The sequence below is a fragment of the Danio rerio genome, chromosome 18 (assembly GCF_052040795.2).
Source record: "Danio rerio strain M-AB ecotype USA chromosome 18, GRCz13ab, whole genome shotgun sequence".
In the NCBI taxonomy this organism is placed as follows: Eukaryota; Metazoa; Chordata; class Actinopteri; order Cypriniformes; family Danionidae; genus Danio; species Danio rerio.
Genome location: NC_141038.1, coordinates 52,990,021 through 53,017,500, shown reverse-complemented (window position 1 = coordinate 53,017,500; position 27,480 = coordinate 52,990,021). Strand labels below are relative to the sequence as shown.

Genomic DNA, 27,480 nt, shown 5'->3' with positions numbered 1-27,480 from the left:
AAATTTTATTTATTTCAGTTTTCAATTAATGCTTTTAAAATGACAAACGCAGCGCATGTGATGGATTTACTCCATCTGATTTGGTGGTAGATTTTGGCTAAACGGGGTTTCAGATCTGAACAAGCGTGTGTGCTCATGTTAATCAGGCCGCCGTCTCCATTTCCAGAAGCAGCTGGGGCTCAGTGAAGGGTCCGCTCGGCTTTTCTCCCTCCTGTCATCATTCTGGAGAGCTCAGATCACTCAGATCAGATGTTCAGCTTGTACACTCGTCTGGATTCTTCCAATATTGCAGAAGGCATGATTTGCAAATATTAAAAATATAGAATTAAATGTTGGGCCCACAATGAGAAATCTGCATGCACTTGAACCCCACAGAAATACCTGTTTTTAAAATAATTATTATTTTCTATAATAATAATATTTACATTTAGTCATTTAGCAGACGCTTTTATCCAAAGCACCTTACAAATGAGGACAAGGAAGCAATTTACACAACTATAAGAGCAACAATGAATAAGTGCTGTAGGCAAGTTCCAGGTGTGTAAAGTGTAAGAAGCAAAACATTAGTCATTGTTTTTTTGTAGTACAGTTAGCGGTGGAGACTAAATAGTTGAGTTTTTAGTTGTTTCTTGAAGACAGCGAGTGACTCTGCTGTTCTGATGCAGTTAGGGAGTTCATTCCACCAACTGGGCAGACTGAGCGCGAGAGTTCGGGAAAGTGATTTCTTCCCTCTTTGGGATGGAAACACGAGGCGACGTTCATTCACAGAACGCAAGTTTCTGGAGGGCACATACATCTGCAGAAGTGAGAGCAGATAAGAAGGAGCAAAGCCAGAAGTCGCTTTGTAAGCAAACATCAGAGCTTTGAATTTGATGCGAGCAGCAACTGGCAGCCAGTGCAAACGGATGAGCAGCGGAGTGACATGTGCTCTTTTAGCTTCATTAAAGTCCACTCGTGCTGCTGCGTTCTGGAGCAGCTGAAGAGGTTTGATAGAGCTAGCTGGGAGTCTGGTTAGTAGAGAGTTGCAATAGTCCAGTCTGGAGAGAACAAGAGCTTGAACAAGGAGTTGAGCTGCATGTTCAGATAGGAAGGGTCGGATCTTTCTGATGTTATAGAGTGCGAATCTGCAAGATCGAGCAGTTCTAGAAATGTGGTCAGAGAAGTTTAGTTGGTCATCAATCGTTACTCCAAGGCTTTTCACCATTTTGGATTTAGTAATGGTTTGCCCAATAGCTAAACACTTGTATTTACACTGGTATATTGTTGTGTGTGCAACATTTGTGTATTTTTAATCACCTCGGAGGAATGTGGAGGTCACTGACATTGTTATTTTGGGGGTCGCGGGCTGAAAATTTTGTGAACTCCTGATTTAAGTGATGTTTAACACATTAAGCAATTTTTCACAGTATTTGCCTGAGTATTATTTGCTTCTGGAGATTTTATTTTGGCTAGAGTAAAAACTGTTTTATTTTTTAAACCCATATTAAGGTCAATATTATTAGTTCCTTAAGCAGTAGTTTTAGTTTTGGATTGTCCCCAGAATAAACCACTGTTATACAATGACTTGCCTAATTAACCTAACTTTACCCTAATTACCCTAGTGAAGCCTTTAAATGTCACTTTAAGCTGATTACTAGTATCGTCTGTCTGTTAAACAGAAATTGGGGACAAAACTTGTGTGAATTATTATGAATTAGCCACCCAACTGGTGAAAAGTTGAATATTTATGTGTCCTCATGAGATCAGGTTGGTTATTTTATATGTGACCCACCATTGGCTTATGACAGCACAGCATTTTTTTAAAGTGCACTGCCAGAAAGACGCATCAGAGAGCCGTGAGTGGAAATATATAGAGGCCATTTATTAGCACTTAATAACAGAAGCCAAAAATATCCTCCTTCAAGCAACACACTCATCAAACGCAGCCATAAAAGCCAAGAGAAAGAGAGACGGATCGAGTTTAGCTGAGAGTCTAATGAAGCTTTACGATTGACCTTCAGCTGCTGAACTCTGAGAGCCGGTCCACTGTTACCCAACTCCATTACTCCAGACGTGTTGTGCCTCATTTTCAGAGTCCTGGAAACAGCAAACCGGAGACTCTGAGTGTAGAAACAGCACTGAACACAGAGAAATGAATGAGATCTTGGCAGCGTGTGATTCTTGATCATCTGAGAGCAGAACTCAATCAGTCAAGCGCTCCGCTGGTCTCCGAGGTGAAACGCACACCGGTGATTATCATCGTGCTAATTAATAATTACGATTCATAGTCCTCTGCTCAGAAATGACCTTGATGCTGTCTGGAAATTGAATTCGATGAAAACCCCAAAAAGCAGATCCCCTCGCCATTACTTTGAAAAATAATTGTCATTTATAATTCATGGACCCCAGAAATGCAGTTTTTCCTGCCCAGAAAAGATGTGTGTGGCGCCATTACATTTCAGAACGGACACCAGAGGATTCCTGGACGGAGAAATGTGAGAGATTTGAGAGAGAGAGAGTTTGTGCTCATGCTGGACTGCTGCGGGTGCAGACCTTGAGCTGTTTATGACTGTACAGCTTTTATTATATAGGGTTGGTACTTTGGTTGGTTGATTGGTTGGTTGGTTTATTTGGTTGGTTGATTTGGGTGGTTGGTTAATTGGTTGGCTGGTTGATTTGGTTGGTTGGTTGATGGTTGATTTGGTTGGTTGGCTAGTTAATTGGTTGCTTGGTTGGCTGGTTGATTGGTTGATTTGGTTGGTTGGCTAGTTGATTAGTTGGTTGGTTGGTTGGTTGGTTGGTTGATTTGGTCGGCAGGTTGATTGGTTGATTTGGTTGGTTGGCTAGTTGATTGCTTTGTTGGTGTATTTGGTTGGTTGGCTAGTTGATTGGTTGGTTGGTAGGTTGGTTGATTTGGTTGGCAGGTTGATTGGTTGATTTGGTTGGTTGGCTAGTTGATTGCTTCGTTGGTGTATTTGGTTGGTTGGCTAGTTCATTGGTTGTTCGGTTGGTTGGTAGGTTGGTTGATTTGGTTGGTTGGCTAGTTGATTGGTTGATTGGTTGGTAGGTTGGTTGATTTGGTTGGCAGGTTGAATGGTTGATTTCGTTGGTTGGCTAGTTGATTGCTTTGTTGGTGCATTTGGTTGGCTGGTTGGTTGATTTGGTTGGTTGGCTAGTTGGTTGGTTGGTTGGCTGGTTGGTTAGTTTATTTAGTTGGCTGGTTGGTTGGTTTATTTGGTTGGTTGGCTAGTTGGTTGGTTAAGTTAGTTGGTTGGTAGGTCGGTTAGTTGGTTGATTTGGTTGGCTGCTTGATTGGTTGATTTCATTGGGTGCTTGATTTGGTTGGTTGTTTGAGTTAGTTGGTTGGTTGTCTGGTTGGTTGATTTGGTTGCTTGTTTGAGAGTTGGTTGACTGCTTGGTTGGTTGATTTGATGAGTTGGTTTATGTGGTTGGTTGGTTGACTTGATTGGTTTATTTGGTTGGTTGGTTGGTTGGTCAGTTGATTTGGTTGGTTGATTGCTTGGTTGGCTGGTTTGGTTGGTTGGTTAGTTGATTTGTTTGGTTGGTTGCTTGGTTGGCTGACTTGGTTGGTTGCTTGGTTGATTTGGTTGATTAGTTGGTTGGTTGATTCAGTTGGCTGGTTGATTCGGTTGGCTGGTTGGTTGGTTGGTTGGTTGGTAGTTTGGTTGGTTGGTTGGTTGATTGGTTGGCTGGTTGGTTGGTTGGTTGGTTGAATTGGTTGGCTGGTTGGTTGGTTGGTTGGTTAATTGGTTAGTTGGTTTGGTTGGTTGGTTGGTTGGTTAATTGGTTAGTTGGTTGGTTGGTTGGTTTGGTTGGTAGGTTGGTTAGTTGGTTTGGTTGATTGGTTTGGTTGGTTGGTTTCGCTCGTTGGTTGGTTAATTGATTGATTGATTAGTTGGTTGGTTGATGTGGCTGGTTGGTTGTTTGTTTGATTTAATCAATAAGTCTTTAGTGCTGTCTTGTGTGTCTTTGTAAAAAAATACAAAGGTACATTTTTATTAATATTTTATTAAAGTTTTTTATTATTTGTTTGTTTTAATTGTTTGTTTTTTATATCAGAGAACTGTATTTACATGTTATTTACTATTAATGACCTAATGTTAAATAAAATATAAAATGCATTTAATAAAGAGCTTATTTGTACATATTTGTACTTAATTTCATACGTTTTCTTAATATAGTTTCTTTTGAATGCATTGACCACCTTTATGCTTTATAAATATATGTCATTTGTATTAAAGGGCACATATTTTAGCCCTTTTTTGAGATTTAATAGTAATATTATGGTTCTTCTGAGTGTGCCAATGTAGGTTCAGATCAAAACGCAATTCAGATATTGTTATTATGCTGTGTTAAAAAGTGTAAATTTAGAGGCGTGTACACGGGTTGCTGTTTTGGGGTGTGTTGTTTAACATGATAATGAGTTTTGACTGCCCGCCCAACGTAACAAGGGGGCGGAGCCAAGAGCGCGTCTGCTTTGTGCACCGCGTCACAGAGGCAGACAGTAAGAGTCATCATGAGTGAGAGGAACACAATTCAACCCTACATATTTGACACAGACTCGGACACAGATCAAGCAGAGTCGACTGTTGAGGAATCTATAATCCGAATGTGCCAGAATGTGTCAGAGTGGTACATACAAAATATTTTATGTCGTTGTATACTTTTTCAGCCGCTATGTAACTATGCATGCGCCATCCGTAATTTGTTTGATAAAGTTCGCGAACGTCATGCGTTACGTCAAACAGACAATACATAAAGATATCTACAAAGATAAATTTTGCATTGGTATGATTTATTCGTAATTCATGAATATTGACGTTGACAAATATTGGCAGGTGCTCGTGTGGCAATTGTGAAAAAATGCCAACTGAGGCTGAAAATGTATGCTGCTGGGAGATACCGCAGGTAAATTTCCAGTTTACGTTGCTGCTCTAAAGACATCGAATGAGATAATAAACAGCATAACTGTGTCGTGTAATAAGGTTAGAAGACGAATGGATCAACTGGAATTGCAACCCTCGTGCATGACGGAGCATCCAGGAATGGATCCCGTTTGCTTCAATATTTATTCCTTGCAAAATGCATCGAATATATACAAAGCAGACTATGGTCCCCTGCGACTTCGTGGAGTGCAAAAGTGAGTTTAAATAAATAGAAAGAATAGCAGGTTACCTTGTTCATGATTTGCATGCTCGCTTTCTTTTTAAGCACATTAACGCTGTGTAGTCAATAAAATAGCGATAAAGTTGGTTTTATATCCGCACATTCAGGAGTCCCTGTATTGTTTACCATGGTAGTTTAAACAATCGATCGGATTTAGCATGCAAGTATGACTTGTAAACAACATTAACACTATCTACTTGACTGTAAACAATGTTGTACTTTGTCATTTGCTGCTAATACGATTTCCCTATTTTGAATTTGCAAAGAATACTTTACAGAAATGATACTATTAAGGAGAATGTCCGAATATCTGAATATAAAAACCAACTTTACCTCAATGTCAATAAAAATGAAATACGTACCTTTTTTGTTGCTGCTATTTCTGAGATGACAATTTGAATGACTTCATAAAAGGCTGAGTAATGCATGTACTTTTTATTGAAAAATAATTTTAATTTCACTAAACATTAATATATAAACTCTTAAAATATATAAAAATCAGTATGGCATAGAAACATCAACACTTCAGAAAAGATGCTTCAATTCCTCAGTCATATAAAAACTTTATATTGAAGTATAAATTAAAATGTGATTGGCAAATATAAAATGTATCCTTGTGCAAATATAAAATATAAACTTCAAGTTGTCACTTTGTTGAATGAAATACAATTGTCCATGAACATTAGAAAGTACAGTATATCTACAAACACATAAACATATCAAACATTGGCAGTTGAATAAACAAAATATTACTTCTGAAATGTTGTTAAAGCTAGTTATTTTATCAAAAATAAAAATGTATATGTGATAACTCCCAAGTTCAAATTGTAGTGCAATTTCTAAAACAATGTTTCATTATTATGTCTCTGTTAGACAGTGCCGCTTTTTGGCTTATCGGAGCTTTGCGAGCTGGTGTTGGGGTTTCCTCGGGCGGAGAGTCCGTGTTGTGATTCCTGCCTGTGTGGTGCTGAAGATTTGGAGACAGTTTCCTGAAGAGCAGGGCAGCTATGTGGGTTTTAGGATAGCTATTGATTGAAGCGGGTCACCCTGCTGGAGATAGCCTCCTCCATCTCAGGTAGATCGCAGGCTGATGATAGAGCAGGTGGTATGTGAATTCCCAACACTTCATCAACATAGGGTGATGGGTCCACAAACACTTGGTTGAAGATGAGGTCCAGCAGCTCTTTTACATAACCTGTGCAATATAACAGTTATCTCTTTAGTAACTTAATTTTGTATTTTGAGTAGTGAGTTGTCATTGTGAATGTAAAGTGCAATTATTTTTTTTATTTATTGAATTATTAAAAATACTATAAACATTTATATACATACCGAAAGTTTGCTGCGTCTTCACTTTTCGGACCCTATACTCTCCTTTCTTTGCCTTTGGAAAGGCAAGCTTGTAAATAGGTTTACCAGTTGCTGATGTGGCCTGGGGACGCCCGGCATTTTCATTGTAATGCAGTGCAGCCAAGTACAACCTAACAAAAAGAAAAATGTAAATGACGTACCATGACAAGACTGTATGGTATTGTAAATATTAATTTCTGATCATTGGCTTTACCTGCATAGCATCCCCAGAAATGGGAATACCACATTTTTGGGTGCAAACCGCAGTAGGACGCTGTGGAAAGCTTCAACAGTTGACGTCTGGTGGTGAGGACTTAGCTTGGCCACATCCTTCAATATTCTCTTGTTAGCGAGAACTTTCTCCAGCTTGTAGAATGGCATCGTTGCTAAACAAGCAAAAATGTAAGGTATTAGAGTCTGAATCAAAAACAAATCTGAACAAAGAAACAAGCTCTGTTTTGCATTAGTTTTAATCGCAAAGAATATTTTATTTGTCTGTATACAACTTACCAGCCGACAGCCATTTGTTCTTGTCTCTGCTTATCCGTTGCGGATGCAGATAAGCCGGAAAATTGGGGTCTTCATGTACATGGTTTAAGATAGAGGTCCACTTTGCCACTCTTTCAGGACCTGTTGTGGATGATGCAGCAGTCCAGTAGATGTGGTTTTTGATGCTACGCAACCATTTACGCAACTTCTCACACCCCTTTATCTGGCATATCTTGTCCAGTTTTTTGGAAATTCCTGGAAATTAAAGAAAAAAAAAGACATCAACACAAAAATAATAATAAACATGTAAGAACTGTAAATAGCAATTTAATCTTAAGTAAATTAATAACTGCTACATTACATACCTTTCTCGATATGCCACACATCGAAAAACTGAGTGACATTTCGATCCCTGAGATATTTCTGTATTTGAGGATGTCGGTCTGTGATGATGCATTCCAGACGAACACCGCGGGCATCCAACAGGTCTAGGCTTCTCTTTAGGCCTTCTTTTTCCATATGGTAACTGCCGCCCACCTCATTACTCTATAAAATTTTAAATAAGGAAAAAAAATATATATAAAAAAAAATCACACATTTTCCATCCAAAAAATTATGCTAGTTCACATAACACTTTTCTGTATTACCTGGACTAACTTTAGGTCGACCACTGTGTTAGTTGCAAGGTCCATCATTGTATAACTCCCATACTTGGCCGAGTGACCTTCAAGAACAAACCGTACATAATTATTTCAAACACATTTTTGGAATAATTGTAATGTATTTCATATTTATTTTTTTTATTAGACTGTATTGAATTAGAAATGAAATCTTTTGACTAAATACCTGGGGAGTCAGCCCTCTTATCTCCTCCAACAATCACATTCTCTCTTCGACTGAGCTGTTCTAGCATTTCACTCTGCCAATTTCTCCACTTGTGGACAATAGCAGGTTCAATGCAAAGTCTTGCATGACAACGAAATGAATCATATTTAAAAATGTGTAGTTTCATGGCAGCAAATACCTGACAACAGAGAGGAGAATTTTTAGTACAATGTGCATGCACCCTGTGACAAAATTTATATTATGTTTCTAAAAGAAATGTGATAAATTTTGATAGATAATTACCTTTTCAACTACAAAAAATTATGCACCACTCAAGTAGCTAGCTGGAGTACTACCAATAATTGGCTGACTGTTCCATTTTCTTACAAACTCGCAGTGTGGGCAGACTTGCTGTACGCTCAGAAATGTCCCAAGCCTTTGTGACTTTACATCACATCTCCTTTGACACACTGGGCAGTCACTGAAGAGCTCCATGAGGCATGTTTCATAGACAATGAACTTGGCAATGTTATGAACTGGGCATTCTTGGATTCTGTAAAAATAAATATACACATGTACATAATAAAAAAAAAAATGATGATGAATGTTATGATGACAATACACAATCTTTCAAATAATTTACATAATGCATAAACTCACGACAAGTCTGTTGGTTCAGTTGCAGATGTGCATTCCTCTGCAGGGTCAAATCTCACATCCGAGTCTTGGGCTATAATTTTTGACTCTGTCAAAGTCTCTTCGGCTTCTTCTTCCTCCTTCTCCTCCTCCAGCTCCAGACGAGGTCTTTTTAGTGAAGGTTTGAGGGGTGTCGAAGTCATAAACGCAGTAGAGGATGCTGATGGTACAGTCAGTTCAAAACTGGATACTGTTGTCTGGACACCTATAGTGTAATTTTATGATTAATCTCATTGCACGTTTATGAAGATAATAAAACACGTTTCTAATGCAGCAACTTAAAATAAACTGAGAAATTTTAACTTACTTGTACTCCTGCGTTTAGCCTGAAGCGTCCTAAAAGACAACTGGGTACCAACACTGTGTAAAGATGTGTGAAATGGTTCTGTCTGGCAACAAACATCCACCTTGTTGCTCATTGTCGACGTCGTGGCCTTTGTAAGAAAACATAATTTTTTTAAAATGACCTTTATTTGATTAAAACATACCGATCTTATTGTAAACAACTGCAGACCACGTGCAAGTACAGTGAAAAAATTTCAACAAACATCCCACATACAAAACAAACTTTAGCTGTAACTTAGTCAGTGGTAATGCTTTATTACAATGTTTAATTTTTTCTACCGTTTCTGTTTCTGATGGCTAAAACCCCTTTATGGACACATTAACAATTAAAGCTTCGAGTATTTAGACTGTTTTAGAAAAGCACAATAGCTGTAAACGCGCAAACATCCGAAGTAGCTTTAGCCGCAGATGCTATTCATTTCTGCTTAACATTACAGTATACACATTACAACAAACATCCCACATAAACAACAAACTTTAGCTGTAGCCAGTACTGGTTACTGCTTTATTACAATGTTTATATTTTTCTACGGTTTCTGTTTCTAATGGCTAAAAGCCCTTCTTGTACACACTACCACTTATAGCTTCGATTATTTAGATTGTTTTAGAAAAGCATTATAGCAGTGAACACATGCAAACAAACATCCGAAGCAACTTTGGCTGCTTTTAACTTTTAGATGCTATTCATTTCGGCTTACCATTACAGTACAACAAACATTTAACAACAACAAACTTTAGCTGTAACGTTAGCCAGTGGTACTGCTTTTTACAATGTTGCTATTTTTCTACGGTTTCTGTTTCTAATGGCTAAACCCCCTTCATGTACACACTACCATTTGCAGCTTCGAGTATTTAGACTGTTTTTGAAAAGCACAATAAGAGGTAAACACTTGCAAACAAACATCCGAAGCTACTTTAGCCGCAGATGCTATTCATAGGCTTATCATAATTAGAATGCTAAGGCTAGAAGTACATAAAATGTAATACTTACTTGAAGTGAGGCAGGATCACGTATTGTAGGAACTGATCCAGTTTTCAAAAACAATTTACTCGCGAATCCGGAGTTGTATTGTCCCGCGTTCTCGAGGCAGTCTACGCTAAAGTGGTTAGCGCAAACATACAACAGTTTTGGTACATTTTCAGGCACCTTGTCTTCAAAGATAAAACTCAGCCACTTAAGCCTCTGTTGCTCATTTGCAGGAAGACGGTGAAGGCTCTTGTGCTGAGCCTTACATCCTAAAATAGCACAAGGGTGTTCTCTCGGTGGCATCGCTTCGACGTTCACGCTGATAATGGCGGAAACGGCAAACTCAGGATATGTTAATACGCGCAGCTGTCAATCAATTCGGTGGGCGGGGGGAATCGCACACCTACGTAATGGTGCGATCGATTTCAAAACAGCTCCAATTGGCCGACCCTTTTTTTTGTAGTGAAATTGAAAAAAAAGGACTGGGTGTGTTCATATCACCCCAGTATGATGGTCTATACACTATACCAACACACAGATCTGTCCAAACAGCTTGAAAAGAAGATTTTTTACAATAGGTGCCCTTTAAAATAAATATTCTCAAATCTACATGGTATTGATTATTCCAAAACAACCCTCTCCATTAGTTTGAAAAATAATTGCAATTTATAATTCAAACTCTTACTTTTCAGTCCTGGAAGATAGTGTTGGTGTCATTAAATACCACAGCGGCTCTGGTGGACAGAGAAACATGAGAGATTTAAGTGTGTGTTTGCTCATGCAGGACTGCGGCTTGGTACGAGCAACCTGACATTGGGCTGAGCTGAAGAAACCCTAATATATTGTTGCCGTATAATTACCGGGCACGGCAGAAGAGCCGAATCCCATTTCTAATTTCCATCACTGTCACCCATTCCATTTGTGTGATAATACATCCTTCATAATTTATGAGGGCCCATTTCTCCAGCCGTGTTGCTGATGGCGGGCTGATAAAGCCTGACAATTCCCTGTTCTCCGGCGTCTCCTGCACAGCCCGGTGGCTCTGTTATTGCCCGTGCCCATCATCTCAAATCTCCCTCTTCACTTTTGGACAAATTATGCACCATTAGAGGAAGCCTCAGATGTGGCGCGGATTTAAAAAATAGCATTGCATGCGCTCGAGACATGAAGCCTCAAATTGGTATAATTCAGACAGAGGAAAGACACAGCTTTTCTTCAGCTTTGACAAGGCAATGGATTGCTTGTTTGACACAAATATTTACCCAGGAAATCACATTTGATGAGTGGCAGAGCTGTGTGACAGGATCTGTTTGTTTGTAAAAGAGATAATGCTGGAGGACCAATAAAAATGACTAGTTGTGGCGATAATTACTACTTTAAAACTGGCTTTAAAATACATTTTTCATGGTAAACACATTTTTTTTCTTTATTTATTTGTAAATGTTATGCTGTTGACTCGCACCAATTTACAGCCTGATCTTTATTTGCCTTTCCTCAATATTTGGTATTTTATGAGACAAATTTGCATTGCAATAATTACTACTTTAAACTGAATTTTAAAAAGTTTTCATGGTAAATAATATATATTTTTAGCTTTATTTATTTGTAAATATTATGTTGTCAACTTGCACCAATCTACAGCCTGATCTTTACTTGCCTTTTAATATGATTTTGTATTTTATGACACAAATTTACATTGCAATAGTTACTATTATGACTTCTTGAACGTAACAGTTATATAGTGCAATAGTTATTACTTTAAAACTGATTTTTTAATACTTTTTTTTTTCATGGAAAACCACAGTTTTTAGGTTTATTTATTTGTAAATATTGTGTTGTTGACTCGCACCAATTTACATCCTGAGTTTTACTTGATTTTTCATATTGTTAGATATTTTATATGACTAATTTGGAACAACAGTTGTCATATTTGTATTGTTTGCCATATTTTATATTACAGACATGGGCACCAAGGCACAACAGTGTCAATATGTCCATCTGTTCATCCTTTCATCCACCCACTCATCCATCCATCCATCCATCCATCCATCCATCCATCCATCCATCCATCCATCCATCCATCCATCATTTATATTTTCTTTTCTTTTTTTTTCTTTTCTTTTCTTTTTTTTCCTTCCTTCATTATGATATAATGGCGGATTTGGTCTCTAAGTTATTTAAAAAAAATTGTATTACCACTTTTTGAGCTCATTATCTACTAATACAACTGAACTATTTTCCATATGAATAAATTTCTATAGTTTTCTATAAACCAAGAATAAAGATAAGTGGTTAGATGATCAAAAATGCTATATAATTAATATTATTTAATGAAATTCAACTAATATAAACTAAAAACAGATTAAAGATTAATAAAAAAAAATAGGGTTAAGTTTTTAAAAGTGTTTTACTTGAATCTGCTGCTGCTACTACTACTACTATTATTATTATTATTATTATTATCATTAATATTATTATTATTGTTGTTGTTATTATTGTTATTTTTATTAGTAGTAATAGTAGTAATAGTAGAACTATTCTTAATCGATAATCAAATACTACTACTACTGAGAATAATAATAATAATAATAATAATAATAATAATAATAATAATAATAATAATAATTACAACAATGTTACTGTTATTATTATTATTATTAATATAATAATTGTTGTTGATGTTGTTGTTGTTTTAATAGTAATTTAATAGCTAATAATAGTTCTAATAATTCATTCATTCACTCATTTTCTTTTGGACTTAGTCCCTTTATTAGTCAAGGGTCGCCACAGTGGAATGAACTGCCAACTTATACAGCATATGTTTTACACAGCAGATGCCCTTCCACTGCAATCCAGTACTGGAAATATAATAAATAAATAAAAAAATAAAAAATAAAATAATAAAATAAACAAATAAATAAATAAATAAATAAATAAATAAATAAATAAGTTTATATTATTAATAATCTAGCTGTCTGCTCATTTGTAATTGTATCTCCAGGTATCTACTGTATTGCCATTTTTATGATATCAGGGCAATCTATGCAATTATAATAATTGAACAACAATTAACAATACATTTTTGAAATAAGTCAAATTGTGTATTTGTTAATGTTAAATAATACATTTGAGTTACAGTCCTTCATTAAAAAATAAAACTCTTTTTACAAAATTAATCAGCACTATAACAAATGAACTGCTCATTATTACAGTATTTAATGTTAATTAAAAATTAACTGATTTAACTCATGTGACCTTATTGTATAGCATCACCATTACATCAGTTAAAGTTTATATTCAATTATTTTTATTCATTCATTCATTCATTTATTTTCGTTCGGCTTAGTCTCTTTATTCATCAGGGGTCACCACAGTGGAATGAACTGCCAACTATTCCAGTGTATGTTTTACACAGCGGATACCCTTCCAGCTGCAACTAGGAAACACCCATACACACTCATTCACACACTACGGCCAATTTAGTTAATCAGTTCCCCTGTAGCACATGTGTTTGGACTGTGTGGGAAACCGGAGCACCCGGAGGAAACCCATGCCAACATGGGGAGAACATGCAAACTCCACACAGAAACACCAACTGGCCCAGCTTTGACTCGAACCAGCGACCTTCTTGCTGTGAGGTGATAACTAAGCCACTGTGCTGCCCATTTAATAACTATATTTTCTGAAAGTCATTGCTGGTACAGTATGCATTGCACTTTTTGTTGTCCAAATGAATGCGCCTGGAGCAAATCACAATGAAGCTGCTTGTCGGATTGTTTGTTAGTTTTGTTTTGTTATTCCTCCTGAGTAATCTGGGAAACATCTGTGTCAAATTTGCCGCTGATTTGAAGGATGTGGAGAACTGAATCAGATCTCCAGAGAAATGAAAGAGCAATAAAGCTGGTCTTGTGGGTCATGAGATGAGCATGACCTGCGTAGCAATGACAGTAAGACTGCGATGAAGAGTGAAGGCTCCAGTGCTAAGCTAATTGAAAAACAGAGGGAATAATTAGACACGTGGATATGGAGAGATTCACTGGAGATGCAGAGCCGGTCAGGTGTTTGTTTGCAGGTAATTTATCCATGTGTGTGTGTGTGTGTGTGTGTGTGTGTGTGTGTGTGTGTGTGTGTGTGAGGCGTGCAGTATTTAGGGCTTTCAGAGTGAGAATGATTACTTGTTGATAAGTTAATGACTCTGGATAGTGCGCACTTTAATTACATAATGAATCAGTTTTACAGGAACGCTGCTTCTGCATTGCTGAACATTATTCACAAACCGATATTTGGAAGGGTTATCAGGAGTTCAGACGACGAGGAGAGTACTACTGAAATAAGATACTGGTAACGAGTAATACTGAAATGAACTTCAGCTTTCCTCTTTTTTCTTTTTAAAAATAAAACAATACATAAAAATAATCAAATATTAATAGTAATAACTACAACAACTATGATTATTATTCATGTTATTATTATTATTAGTAGTAGTAGTATTTAATAGTAATAGTAGTAGTAGTAGTAGTAGTAGTAATATAATTAATCAATCAATAATTAAATAATACAATAATAAATAAATAAATGAATGAATGAATAAATACATAAATAAATAAATAGATAAGTGAATAAATGAATAAATGACAACAACAACAACAACAATAATAAGAATAATATGATAATGTTTTACACATTTATGCAAAATAATAAAAATAATATTTTTGGTTAAAATAAATTTATTTATTTATTTATTTATTTATTTATTTATTTATTTATTTATTTATTTATTTATTTATTAATAATAATAATAATACTAATAATAACAATAATAACAACGATAATATTATAATGATCTTACACACTTTTATGCAAAATAATAAAACGAATAATGCTCCAAATGGCATTATTATCATCACCATTATTTATTTATTTATTTATTTATTTATTTATTTATTTATTTATTTATTTATTTATAATAATAATAATAATAATAATAATAATAATAATAATAATAATAATAATAACAACAATATAATAATGATCTTACACACATTCAACGGAGGTGCAGATCCAAACGCAGGGTTCATTAGTAGAATAGTCAAGTAAGTGCAACGGTCAACACAGGAACAAGCAGATGTATACGGAAAATCCAGAGTTGTGGTCAAATACACAGGGGAATGGTCAAAAGGCAGGCAGCAGACAAGAATAAACAATAAAATAAGACGAGGGTCAAAACACGGTAAAGCAAGGCAAGGGAAACACTTTGTAATGTAACAGTACAGTTAAACAAGACTTTGCAAAGAGGTGTGCATGTGTGCTGTAGTACATGTAATAAGTTCATGAGCAGCTCCCAGCCTTAAGTGTGTGTAATCCACCGAATGAGGAACAGGTGTGTGTGAGCGGTGCATGACTGGAACTTGTAGTTCTTTTGCAGGCGGATTTGTAGTTCCCCAGCAATCTGCAAGGGCTAGAATGCTGGTGACTGTGACAATTGTCATCACCTATTTTATTTTATTTTATTTTATTTTATTTATAATCAATAATAATAATATAATAATAATATTTTATTGCTGTTGTTTTAAACATAACACATTTAATAATAATAATAATAATAATAATAATAATAATAGTAGTAATAATAATAATAATAATAATAATAATAATAATAATAATAATAATAATAATAATAATAATACTTATAATAGTCAATCGATAATAAAATAATAATAATAAATAAAATAAATAAATGACAACAACAACATAAATAATAATAATAATAATAATAATAATAATAATAATATTGATGATGTTATACACATTTATTGAAAAAATAAATAAATAATGCCCCAAATGGAATTATTATTATCATTATCAGTTTATTTATTTAATTTTTTTCTCATTTATTATTATTATTTTTTAATTGGAACAAATGTATTCAATACTGAAGTCAGAAAAACAAAAATGACATTTCATGAAAATACAAATCCTGAAATTATAAATCCTGCAATCTTTCAAATGATCTCTTCCTTTGTTTTCGGTTTTGTTGTTCAGTTTCTCGTCTTCAAATAATAATAACAGGGTTTGCTTTCATTAAGGTTGAGTCACTTGTACTTTATTTTTATTTTTAATATTTCCTCCAGTGGAGTTGAGTCACTAATCACCAACTTTCCTCAAATGCAACTGATTGAGCTTTAACTATTTTTACCCTGGGATATAATAACCGTAATAAGATCACATCAGAATCTACTCTGGATGAAGTTTATATATTTAGTCTTCAGACATATGGGATTTAGCTGCGGGTGAGAGTTATAAACAGCAATGACATGCTTCAGCGAAGCCCATAATCTGAGCAAGAGCAATCTAGACAATAAGCTGTGATGTAATGAGCTGAATATTGCTTATGATTCATCTAATAAAACTGCAAACAGTCATATTTCATATCTGTCATTAGTATAAATGCCCTTTTCCAGGAAATTCCCTTGGTATATGTTGTCAATCGCTAGTGTTTGTTTCTTTTAGTGTCCAAAATGATAACAAGTTTGTGTGTGTATGTATGTGAGAGAGAATGTTTCAGGTGTAATTGTGTCCCAATCTTCCTACAAACAAGTCTTAAACAGTACGGGGTCTTCGTTGTTGAACTTTGCGTTTCAAAATGTGCCACACATTCTCTATTTAAGACAGGTCGGGACTGCGGGTAGGCCAGTCAATTACCTTATTGAAAACTGACAAAATTAATTCTTTGGAGTATGTACTATGTACTGTTCTGTAAGCATTCAACACTTTCTCACTTCTGCCATTCAGAATCAATGAATTTTGATGACATCACTGTGTGTAGTTTCTCACCAAATCCTTGTGACAAATCAAATGCTTTCTACTATCTGAAGAGTCCCACCTCATTTTAAGATTCTGAATTGTGTCACAGTTTTTGAATGATCTGTGCCTTTACGGTGGAACATACAGACGATTTTGAGATTTGGGTGACACTTTTTATATTATGTTATTTTTATTTGTTTTTTTCTTTGTTTATGTTATATTTGAACTATTATTATTATTATTATTATTATTATTATTATTATTATTATTATTATTATTATTATTATCATTATTATTATTATTATTTTATTTGAATGTCTAATGCGATTTTTTGTTATTTTTATTATGTTTTTACATTTATTCATTTGTTATTATATTTGTAATCTGTTTATTATTATTATTAGTATTTAATTTTTTTATTTTAATTGAATGTCCAAAATATTTTTATATTGTTATTTTTAATTTTTTTTATTTTTTATTTTATTATTATATTTTAATCTGTTAATTATTATTATTATTATTATTATTATTATTATTATTGTTGTTGTTGTTGTTGTTGTTGTTGTTATAAATATTATTTTATATTACTTTGTTTTATTTTAATAGAATGTCAAAAATTTTACACTTTTAGGATGTTTTTTTCACACTTTAATAATTGTTCACTATATTTAAATTATAATAACAGAGCTAGTCAAACTTTGCAATTCTTTTCATATCTTTTTACAGAGGCATGTTTTCATAATTTCTCTTTGTTTACAATTTATTCTACCTAATAATAATAATAATATATTTTATTATTATTATTATTACTATTATTATTATTATTATTGTTGTTGTTGTTGTTGTTGTTGTTGTCGTCATCGTCGTCGTCGTTGTTGTTGTTGTTGTTATTATTATTATTATTATTATTATTATTATTATTATTATTATTCATTGTCCCTACTGTAAAATGTCTTATTATTTAAAAAAAAAAAAAAAAAACATGAATTAAGTATTTAAACCAGACTTCCTCCATCCAATGTTCAGATCTGTGTGCTGGAAATGTATGCAAATTAGTGCATATTTAAATTAATAATAGCTCATTTGCTTCCTCCAACACCAATCGACTGATCAAATGTGCTCATAAGTATTAGTTAATTCTATCCTCCGCTTCACCTGCAGAGTCTGGCCTTAAATGAGCTAAAGATCTTTTTTTTTTTTTGAAGTGTCATATTTAATGAAGGACTTTTATCTTCTTCATCTTCATCCACTGCTTTTATCTGATGTGTCACATCAGTTCTTAAAATAACTCCATATCAGACGGCAGAAACTCAACGTGTGGTCGATGAAAGAGTGAACAGCAGTTAGATTTACACATGACAGCACTCAGTTTTTTTTCTAACCTTCGTGGAGGTCTGAGTGTGTTTTTCTCATACTGTAAATTAATTTTTATAGTTAATTTTATATACTGTGGGGTTGAATATAAATTGTTTTTATTTTTTTATTATTTAATTTATTTAACATTTTTTATTGAATTAAATTGTATTTTTAAATTTTATATTTAATTTAATTTAAATTGATTTAATTTAATTATATAAAATTTATTTAATTTAATTATATTTAATTTTTGTATTTAACTTTATTTTTAAATTGTATTTTATTTTATTTTTTTTATAATTTTTTTACATTTTCTTTTATTGTATTTTATGGATGGCATAGATTAATCACAAAATAAAAGGTTGTTTTGACAAGATATGTGTTTAAATGTATTTATGGTTTGTACCATATACAAATATTATTGTGTACTTTGTATATTTATTGTGCATATACACACACACACACACACACACACACACACACAGTAGACACATATATATTGTCAAAAACTTTTACTTTGAATGTAAGAAATTCCGATTAATATTTGCCCAGCACAATTAAATTAAATTAAATTAAATTAAATTAAATTAAATTAAATTAAATTAAATTTAATTTAATTTAATTTAATTTAATTTAATTTAATTTAATTTAATTTAATTAAAAAAAATAAAGCTTTTGATTTTTTATTTTAAATAAAATAATTTAAAAGGGTCGGCTCGCACTTTTTAATGCACAAGTTATGCTTTTAACAATTAACCAAGCCCTTTAGCACAATAAGTAATGAATTCCCTATTAATAGTATAGTTTATTATGCTATAATATCTAATATTAGTATTGTAACTATCAAAACCATTCCCATTGATGGTTTTGATATGTATTACTGAAGCCAACAATACAATTTAGAAATAAATTGATTAATAAAATATAGGTTTTCTGCTGAACATGAGCAGTCATAAACACAAATTAAACTACTGTAACAATAAAAAAATGTAACATAAATTTAGTAATATTAACTAAATAAATTATGTTATATGGTACATCTCAAGCAGGCGATCTTAATTAATACATTTAACATTTATACTAACTACTGTGATAATGTCCATCACTAAAAATGCCATACTAACATTTGCATGAACTGTTATACTCTATACATTTGTCTCAGCACTCTATAATCTCATTCATCATTTTTAATTAAAACATCTTTTCAATAGTCATGTCATATTTGCGTAGGAGGTTTATTGATATTTTTACTGCGAGTAATTGAAACATCTTTCCAAGTCTCTTTTGCAGTGTTTCTGTACTGCCTGCAGCCGTGAATTTGCTGAAGTTTGGAGTCTGAGGGTGTTTTTTGAGCACTATTTGTCTGTTTTTGTGTCTCAGAAGAGGAAAAAGATTGCAGATCTGACCTGCTGTAGGTGTAGCAAACGCACACAATCTGCTGGCTCTTCTCAAATGTGTGTTTTTCTCCACTCAGATGTCCCTTTTGAAAGTGGCTTTGTTGTTTTCTTGAGTTTGTTGGCTGGCCATGAAGACCTGAGGCTGTTCTCAGATTGCTGGATAACTTTTCACCTCCGAGAATGATTCAGATCAGAGTCTGAAGACTTTGTGTTTTTGCATTGTGAGCTGCTCACAGAGCACTGGATTTATTGGAAAGCGCTTGGTTTTGTTGAGGAATCATGCTGAGAGAAGCCTTAGTTTCATTTTAAATAGGTGTTTCAGATACGTTTTTGACTAGGTACGTTTTGTTGTACGTTTCAGGTGACAGATCCACTAGAGGGCGCTGACTGTTTTTGCGAATCTGAAATATGTTATTTGGGGTGCATTTTATAGTATATTTTTAGATGACAAATCCACTAGATGGTGCTGTATTTATTTTAGTGAATCTAAAAATATTACTTAAGGTACATTTTTTGTACATTTTAGTTAATAAATCCACTAGAGGGCGCTGTCTACATTTTGTCCAGTCTGAAATACGTCACTTTGGGTGTGTTTGTTGTACATTTCAGATAACTAATCCACTAGAGGGCACTGTAAACGTATTGGCTAATCTGAAATACGTTACTTCGGGTTTGTTTGTTGTACTTTTCAGATGACTAATCCACTAGAGGGCGCTGTATGCGTTTTGGCCAGTCTAAAAACACAATACTTAGGGTGTGTTTTGTTGTACATTTCAGGTGACAAATTCACTAATGGCGATGTCTAAATGTTTGTGACTCTGAAATGTTATTTAGAGTTTGTTTTGTTGTATGTTTCAGATGGAAAATCCACCAGATGGCGCTGTCTAAATGTTTGAAATACGTTATTTAGCATTTATTTTGTTGCACTATTTAGGTGATAAATCCACTGGAGGCCGCTGTCTATATTTTGCAAATCTGAAATACGTTACTTGGGGTGCATTTTGTTGTACGATTCTGATGACAAATGCACTAGGGGCCACGGTATTTGTTTCTGCACATCTGAAGTATGTTAGGGTCTGTTTTGTTGTACATTTAGGTGACAAATCCACCTGAGGGCGCTGTCTATTTTTGCGAATCTGAAATAGATTACTTAGGGTGTGTTTTGTTGCATGTTTCAGATGACAAATCCAGTAAAGCACGCTGTATTCATTTTTGGATCTGAAATGTTACTTAAGGTACATTTTGTTGTACAATTCAGATGAAAACTCCACTAGAGGGTGCTGTCTACATTTTTGTGAATTTGAAATACGTGATTAACAGCGGGTTTTGTAGTATGTTTCAGATGTCAAATCCACTAGAGGGCGCTGTCTATATTTTGCATATCTGAAATATGTTACTTAGGGTATGTTTTGTTGTACATTTCAGATGAAAAATGCACTAGAGGGCGCTGTCTATATTTTTGTGAATCTGGTAATGTTACTTAGGGTGCACTTTTTTTTACGTTTCAGATGAAGAATCCACTAGAGGGCGCTGTATTTGTTTTTGAAAATAAGAAGTATGTCACTTAGGGTGTGGTTTTTTTTGTTGTTGTTGTACGTTGTGGAAAATAAATTCACTAGAGGGCGCTGTCTCAATTTTTGCTAATCTTAAATACATTACTAAGGGTGTGTTTTATTATACGTTTCAGATGACAAATCCACTAGATGGCACTGTCTACATTTTTGTGAAACATTAATACATCACATAAGGTGCCTTTGTTGTACGTTTTAGATAACAAATCTACTACAGGACGCTGTCTGCATTTTTATACATTTTATACATTCCTTAATGTACGTTTTTTTGTATGTTTCAGATGACAAATCCACTAGAGGGCGCTGTCTACACTTTTGGGAATCTGAAAAACATTACTTAAGGTACGTTTTGCTGTACGATTCAGATGTCAGATCCACTAGAGGGCGCTGTCTGCATTGAAATGTGTTACTTAGGGTGTGTGTATATATATATATATATATATATATATATATATATATATATATATATATATATATATATTCTGTAGTGAAATATAGACTGTGCACTGTGAGATGGTCATGCAAGCACTGAACACAGCATTTAGTGGACTGTACAGCTCTTGCTTTGTTTAGAAATCACACTGAGAAAAGCTCACGGTATTCATCTATCCCTCATTCAGACCTGTTTCAGTAATGCACATCAGATGAACACGTCTGCTCTGTGATCTCTGTGAATCTGAGGTCTGTTACTCATGTTTATATCCTCTAAATGATGAAAGATAAGGCAGCCGGGGATGTGATGTTGCTTGTAAAATGCAGCCGTTTTTCTATGATTACTATCAATCTATGAACTTCGCACAGGTTCATTTGAGCAACGCCTCAATCAATAAGAATTTCCCATTGATGGAGGTGGAAGCGCTGATCATGATGGATTCAGTGCCGGTTTACCGCTGGTGCCCGGGGAGCCTTGTGTTATTCTGGGTTTGTGCTTCTGTTTGCATTGAGGTTGTCATTTCTTTCATTGCTCGAGATGAAAGTTCACACGCTTCATGCGGCGTTAACCAGAATGACTGCTGTGTGACCTGGGAAAATTACATTTCTGCCTATAGTTCTCCTGTACACATATTGTGTTACTGTAAAAAAAAAAAAAGTTGTGTGTCAGAAAGGGAATTTTTTTTTCAATTTGATTTGAGGATTTACAACACGTGTGCTGTCAAACCGATGAGGATCATTTCGTAGTCTGCTGGTGGTTGTGTAATTGCGTGTGTTTTCTTTTAACTCACCGTATTAAACACTCGTCTCACAGCCACACAAACAATACGAGTGAACATCAGTCCTTCATCTTTTTCACCTGTGCTTCATGGCTGACCTTTACAGACGCTCACCTGTGAACACTAACATTACCAACAGCAACGTGTGTTTAAAAGGCCAAGCAAACACCGGAAATCATCGACCACATCGCTGCTCCCTTACACTGAAAATAAAGGAGACGTTTCTGGGAGGAAAAGTGAGCATCGGGATCTGCTGTGCTTGAAGTTTCATTAGAAAGAAATGATTTGTTTACTGATGTTTGGTTGTTTACTGGTTAGTTGATCAATATTGTGGTCACTCGTGTTGTTTAATATTGTGGAAGAATAGAAATAATAAGTAGTATTAATATTAATTATGTGTATATATATATATATATATATATATATATATATATATATATATATAATTATTATTATTATTATTATTATTATTATTATTAATATTTTGAATAATTTGAAAGATTGGGTGACACTGTGGCTCAGTGGTTAGCACTGTCGCCTCACAGCAAGAATGTCGCTGGTTCGAGTCCCGGCTTGGGTCAGTTGGTGTTTCTGAGTGGGATTTGCATGTTCTCCCCATGTTTCCTCCGGGTGCTCTGGTTTCCCCCACATTCCAAATATATGCGTTATAGGGGAATTAACTAAATTGGCCGTAGTGTATGAGTGTTTTCCAGTACTGAGTTGGTACTGTAAGTGCATCCGCTGCGTAAAACCAACACAATCTCACGGCAATTCGTAACCTTTTCATTTATTGGCTAATTTGTATGAATTTGTATGATCTAATTCGTACATTTTAGTACGATTTGCGTATCCCCCAATGACGGTTGGGTTTAGGGGTGGGGTTAGGTGCCACGCCTCCTTTTTAAAATCGTACATTTTCTTACAACTGAACTCGTATGAATTCGTACGAATTAGCCACTAAACTGCCAAAACGTCAAATACTTACGTTTTCTCGTGAGATCAGGCTGGTAAAACATATGCTAGAAAAGTTGGCGGTTCATTCTGCTGTGACGACCCCTGAAATAAAGACTACTCTGAAGGAAAATGAATGACTTTGAAACATTAAATCTATTTTATTTTGAATGGTTTAGATAGTTTTGATTCTGTTGCATTGGTCAGTTTATGGATATTATGGTCACTACTTCCCAAATATCAGTTCTTAGGTCATATTTAAGTATGATAAAATTGTATCTCTCATCATCAATATTAAGAATCCTCATTTATTTAATTTAATTAAATGTGTTACCATTCGTATAAACTCTTCTAGTTCAGTTTTGTCACAACCTTGTTTATACTATTGAAATACTTACATTTGTATTAATATTTAAATTGTTTATGTTTTAGTTTGATTAGATAGTTAATTTAAATAAGTTAGCTGTACTTAGCTACTATATACCATACACACAGACAAACATGCACAGAAAATAATATGTATATATGTATTGGATTTTTAAAGCAATACAGTTTTTAATTCAAATTAATTACATGCTTTATATTATTTGTATGCATAGTTAAATAAATAGTTTTAAGTACATAGTGTTTACATTTAATTATGTATTTTTTTGTAATAAGCACATTTGAGATTCCGCTATAGATTTAATTAATATTTATAATAAGGCATTTTTTTGTCATTTTATTTGAGTCTGTTGTTTGATTTTGTTAATGTCTTTATTTTAGCTCATTTAAAAATAGATGTAGTTATTTTAATAAATAAATACTATTGGAATTGTTTAATGTTGCACTGGAATCTATATAAACTGGGGTATATTAATAGGGTTATGCATAATTAAATACACGGTTAACTAGGTCTAACACAGACCCCCAATCCCCCCCCCCACCCATTCATTTGTTCATTCATTCAATCATTCATTCATTTATTTCCCTTCAGCTTAGTCCCTTTATCTATCAGGGATCACCACAGTGGAATGAACCACCAACTATTCCAGCATATGTTTTACACAGCGAATACCCTTCCATCTGCAACCCTGTACTGGGAAACACCCATATGCACTCAATCACACACACACTCATACACTTGGACCAATTTAGTTGATCAATTCCCCTATAGCGCATGTGTTTAGACTGTGGGGGAAACCGGAGCACCCGGAGGAAACCCACACCAACACGGGGAGAACATGCAAACTCCACACAGAAACGGCAACTAATTCAGCCTGGACTCGAACCAGCGAGCTTCTTGCTGTGAGATGACAGTGCTAACCACTGATTAACCGTGTCGCTCCTTTCCAAATATGTTAAATGAAAACATTTATGAACATCTGGCCTGATAGACACATTATTTTTGAAGCTGTCATTGTTCACAGTGAGAAAACACACACATATTAAATGAATGTGGAAATACAGCAGCATGATTCAGCACAATATGGACAAACTAGCTGTGCTGAAACTTCATGAACTGTAGCTTGTTTAATTTCAAGGCTGTCTTAAGAATCAGTGAAAGAACAAAATAATTGGGCGTAATCTTTCTGTTCGTGCCTCGCTCTTGTTACTAATCAATGCTATTACATGCTGATGTCTCACAGGCTAAAATAAGGAAATCCAAACTCTCGGTTCTCTTCCAGGAATCACTGAAGACGAAACATAATTAACCTGATAAACTGGGTGAACAATGAGCTTCTAAATGGACTTCTGCCTCTTATTCTTCCCAGAGAAAAAAACACTCCTGTTTTATTTCTTAGCTGCATTCAGAGGAAGAAAAGCACATCAGTCTGAGCCTATAAAGACCTTTATTTATTTAATTATTTTTTGTGACAAGATTTTTTTTTCAGCCACCTGAATTTAACAGTTTTTGATTTCTTTGAACATGAATTAATAAAAAAAATAAATAAATCAGTAATTAGCAAAACTATATCTGACATTTAAAAAAAATCAAGAATAAAAATGAAGAAAACATAAAACTACATAAAAAGAAATGCTAATACTAAAATAAATAAATAAATAAATAAATGTAAAATATATATTTAAACTATAGATATTTAACATAAATACATCCAAAATATATATTAAAACCTTAGACATTTTATATATAAATATGTTTAAAAAATAAAAAATAAAAAAAACGTTACTATTTTAATTTTAGTTAAAAGTTAGATGTTTCCCAGTGATGGGTTGCAGGTGGAAGGCTATAAAACTTGCTGGATAGATTGGCGGTTCATTCCGCTGTGGCGACCTCAGATTATTAAAGGGACTAAGCCAAAAAGAAAAAGAATGAATGAATAAATGTTAGTTAATAGGATTTTAAAAAATATAATACATATTATAACAATAATCAAATAAATTAATTGTGCATATATACATATAACATTTGATGAATATAAATATAAAGAAGTTTGCTTTTTGTGGTAATAAATTAATAATATTTGCATTAAATAATATTTGTATTTTGAATATATCATCTAATCTTAGAGAAAAGAAAGGGATATACAAACAAAGATTATTTAAAAATTATTATTATTATTATCATTATTTATATAATTTAAGTTTATTATTTTTATTTATTTATTTATTTATTTATTTATTTATTTATTTATTTATTTATTTATTTATTTATTTATTTATTTATTTATTTATTTATTTATACAGCTTTGTTCAAAATGAAAATGTTTCATTATTGTTTCAAATGTGTATCCTGCGTTGTAGAAATGCATGAAGGATACAGGAGCAGAAAGGGCAGTGTATTTAGTTTCAGAAGAGAAACTGATATTCTTGTAGGATATAATTTCACTTCCCTGCCACTGTAATGTCAATTTTCCTTCATTCTCTCTCAGTACAATGTATGAAATTGGAGAAAAAGTTGAAATCATTATTAGTTTTTTCTCATGTTGAACAAAAAAGAAGTTAGTTTGTAAAATGCTAAAAACCTGTAACCATTGACTTCCATAGATTTAGTTTTTCCTCTTATGTAAGTCAATGGTTACAGGTTTTCTGCATTCTTCAAACTATCTTCTTTATTGTTCAACAGTAGAAAAGAAACTCTGTAGCGAGTACGTTTGCACTTTTGGGTGAACTATTTAAGATCCTTACGAATAATATCAAATGTGTATCAGACATCACCTTTAAAAGAAAACCAACAGTCCAGTGCGGGTACTTTCAATGGCACATGAGCTATTGTAATCCCAAAATCTGCTCCGTGTAATGGGTCCTTTAATAAGAGCTTTTCGTTTGATCCACTGCTGGCAGTTTTTGTGTAAAATAATGATTACGAAGCCGGCCCGGTGAAAGATAAAGGCCGTGCAGAAATAGATCGGCTGTTTGACAGTCTGACCGTCGGCTGACAAACGACAAACCTGCAGATCTGCTGCGGGATGCTGAAATGAGGGGAAAAAGGGGATTGTTAAAAGCAGACGAGCTCATTATTCTTTCTGGCAATCGCACGAGCATCTTCCGACCTCTGTGTTTCTGCTTTTTTTCCACTGCGTTTCTCTGGAAATGACGAATGAAGGAGAGTTGTGGAGATGCACATGGCACTGCTGTGTTTGTGGATCGACAAAGGGATTTTAAAGGAAGTTAAACGAGCTCAAACTGTCCTTGTATCTAATATCTGTGTTTATATTTAGCACTGTATATCAAGACGGCTAAATGCTGAGATTCAGAATTGTTATGTAGTAAAGCAGTATGCATTTTATTACAGTTGACAGATTTTGATGCATAAAAATGTTTAATCTAATTTTAAAACTATAACTGTTTCTCACTGATATCTGATGGCAAAATAACAATTAAGCAAACAAATAAATAAAATATATATTTACATTTTTAATGAAGGATAATGTAATGTTTAAATGCGTTTATTATTATTATTATTATTATTATTATTATTATTATTATTATTATTATTATAGATATGACAATACTTTTATTTTTTGTTTTTCAGAATTTACAGCAGTACACTACGTATCAGAAAATATAAGTAATAATAAAAATGGCATTTTTTAATATATTCATATAAAATGCCATATCCATGAAGCTATAATCTACAGTAACATACTGTAAACTGCATACACAGCATGAAGTCATTGCATATACAGTAAGAATACTGTGGAAAAAGTGTATAGAAACATGCTGTAAACTGTATACGCAATATTAACATTGATTATACAACAATGATACTGTGGAAAATTTAAATCTACAGTAACATACTGTAAAGTGCATGCAAAATATAAAACAATAACTATACAGTACAAACACTGTGAGAAAAACAACGACTACAGTAACACACTGTAAACTGCATACACAGCATGAAGCATTGA

General features: G+C 33.8%; 3 protein-coding genes across 5 annotated transcripts in view; 1 reads left to right on the top strand and 2 right to left on the bottom strand.

Moving 5' to 3' along the window:
- si:cabz01090165.1 overlaps positions 1-27,480 on the top strand; it is a 343,848-nt gene that overhangs the window by 91,440 nt on the left and 224,928 nt on the right. For 2 of the 3 annotated variants that reach the window (XM_087291413.1, XM_087291412.1), the window contains exon 2: positions 21,248-21,308. The gene's annotated coding sequence lies outside the window, so the exon portion shown is untranslated. Of the gene's footprint in view, positions 1-20,653; positions 20,719-21,247; positions 21,309-27,480 lie in introns of all 3 variants that reach the window. The other variant, XM_087291414.1, reaches the window with a different exon arrangement.
- Positions 5,587-8,175, bottom strand: LOC147839839 (uncharacterized). The gene is made up of 8 exons (XM_087293596.1): positions 8,134-8,175; positions 7,852-8,029; positions 7,653-7,729; positions 7,371-7,551; positions 7,027-7,260; positions 6,731-6,902; positions 6,499-6,647; positions 5,587-6,361 (listed from the first exon to the last, which is right to left on the bottom strand). Exons 2-8 carry the CDS (start codon positions 8,015-8,017, stop codon positions 6,192-6,194), a joined length of 1,149 nt encoding a protein of 382 aa, XP_087149722.1. The 5' UTR covers positions 8,018-8,029; positions 8,134-8,175; the 3' UTR covers positions 5,587-6,191.
- On the bottom strand, positions 8,152-10,165 carry LOC147839838 (uncharacterized). Its single transcript, XM_087292731.1, has 4 exons — positions 9,863-10,165; positions 8,834-8,960; positions 8,491-8,731; positions 8,152-8,383 (listed from the first exon to the last, which is right to left on the bottom strand). The coding sequence occupies exons 1-4, from the start codon at positions 10,139-10,141 to the stop codon at positions 8,152-8,154; spliced, it is 879 nt and encodes a 292-aa protein (XP_087148857.1). The 5' UTR covers positions 10,142-10,165.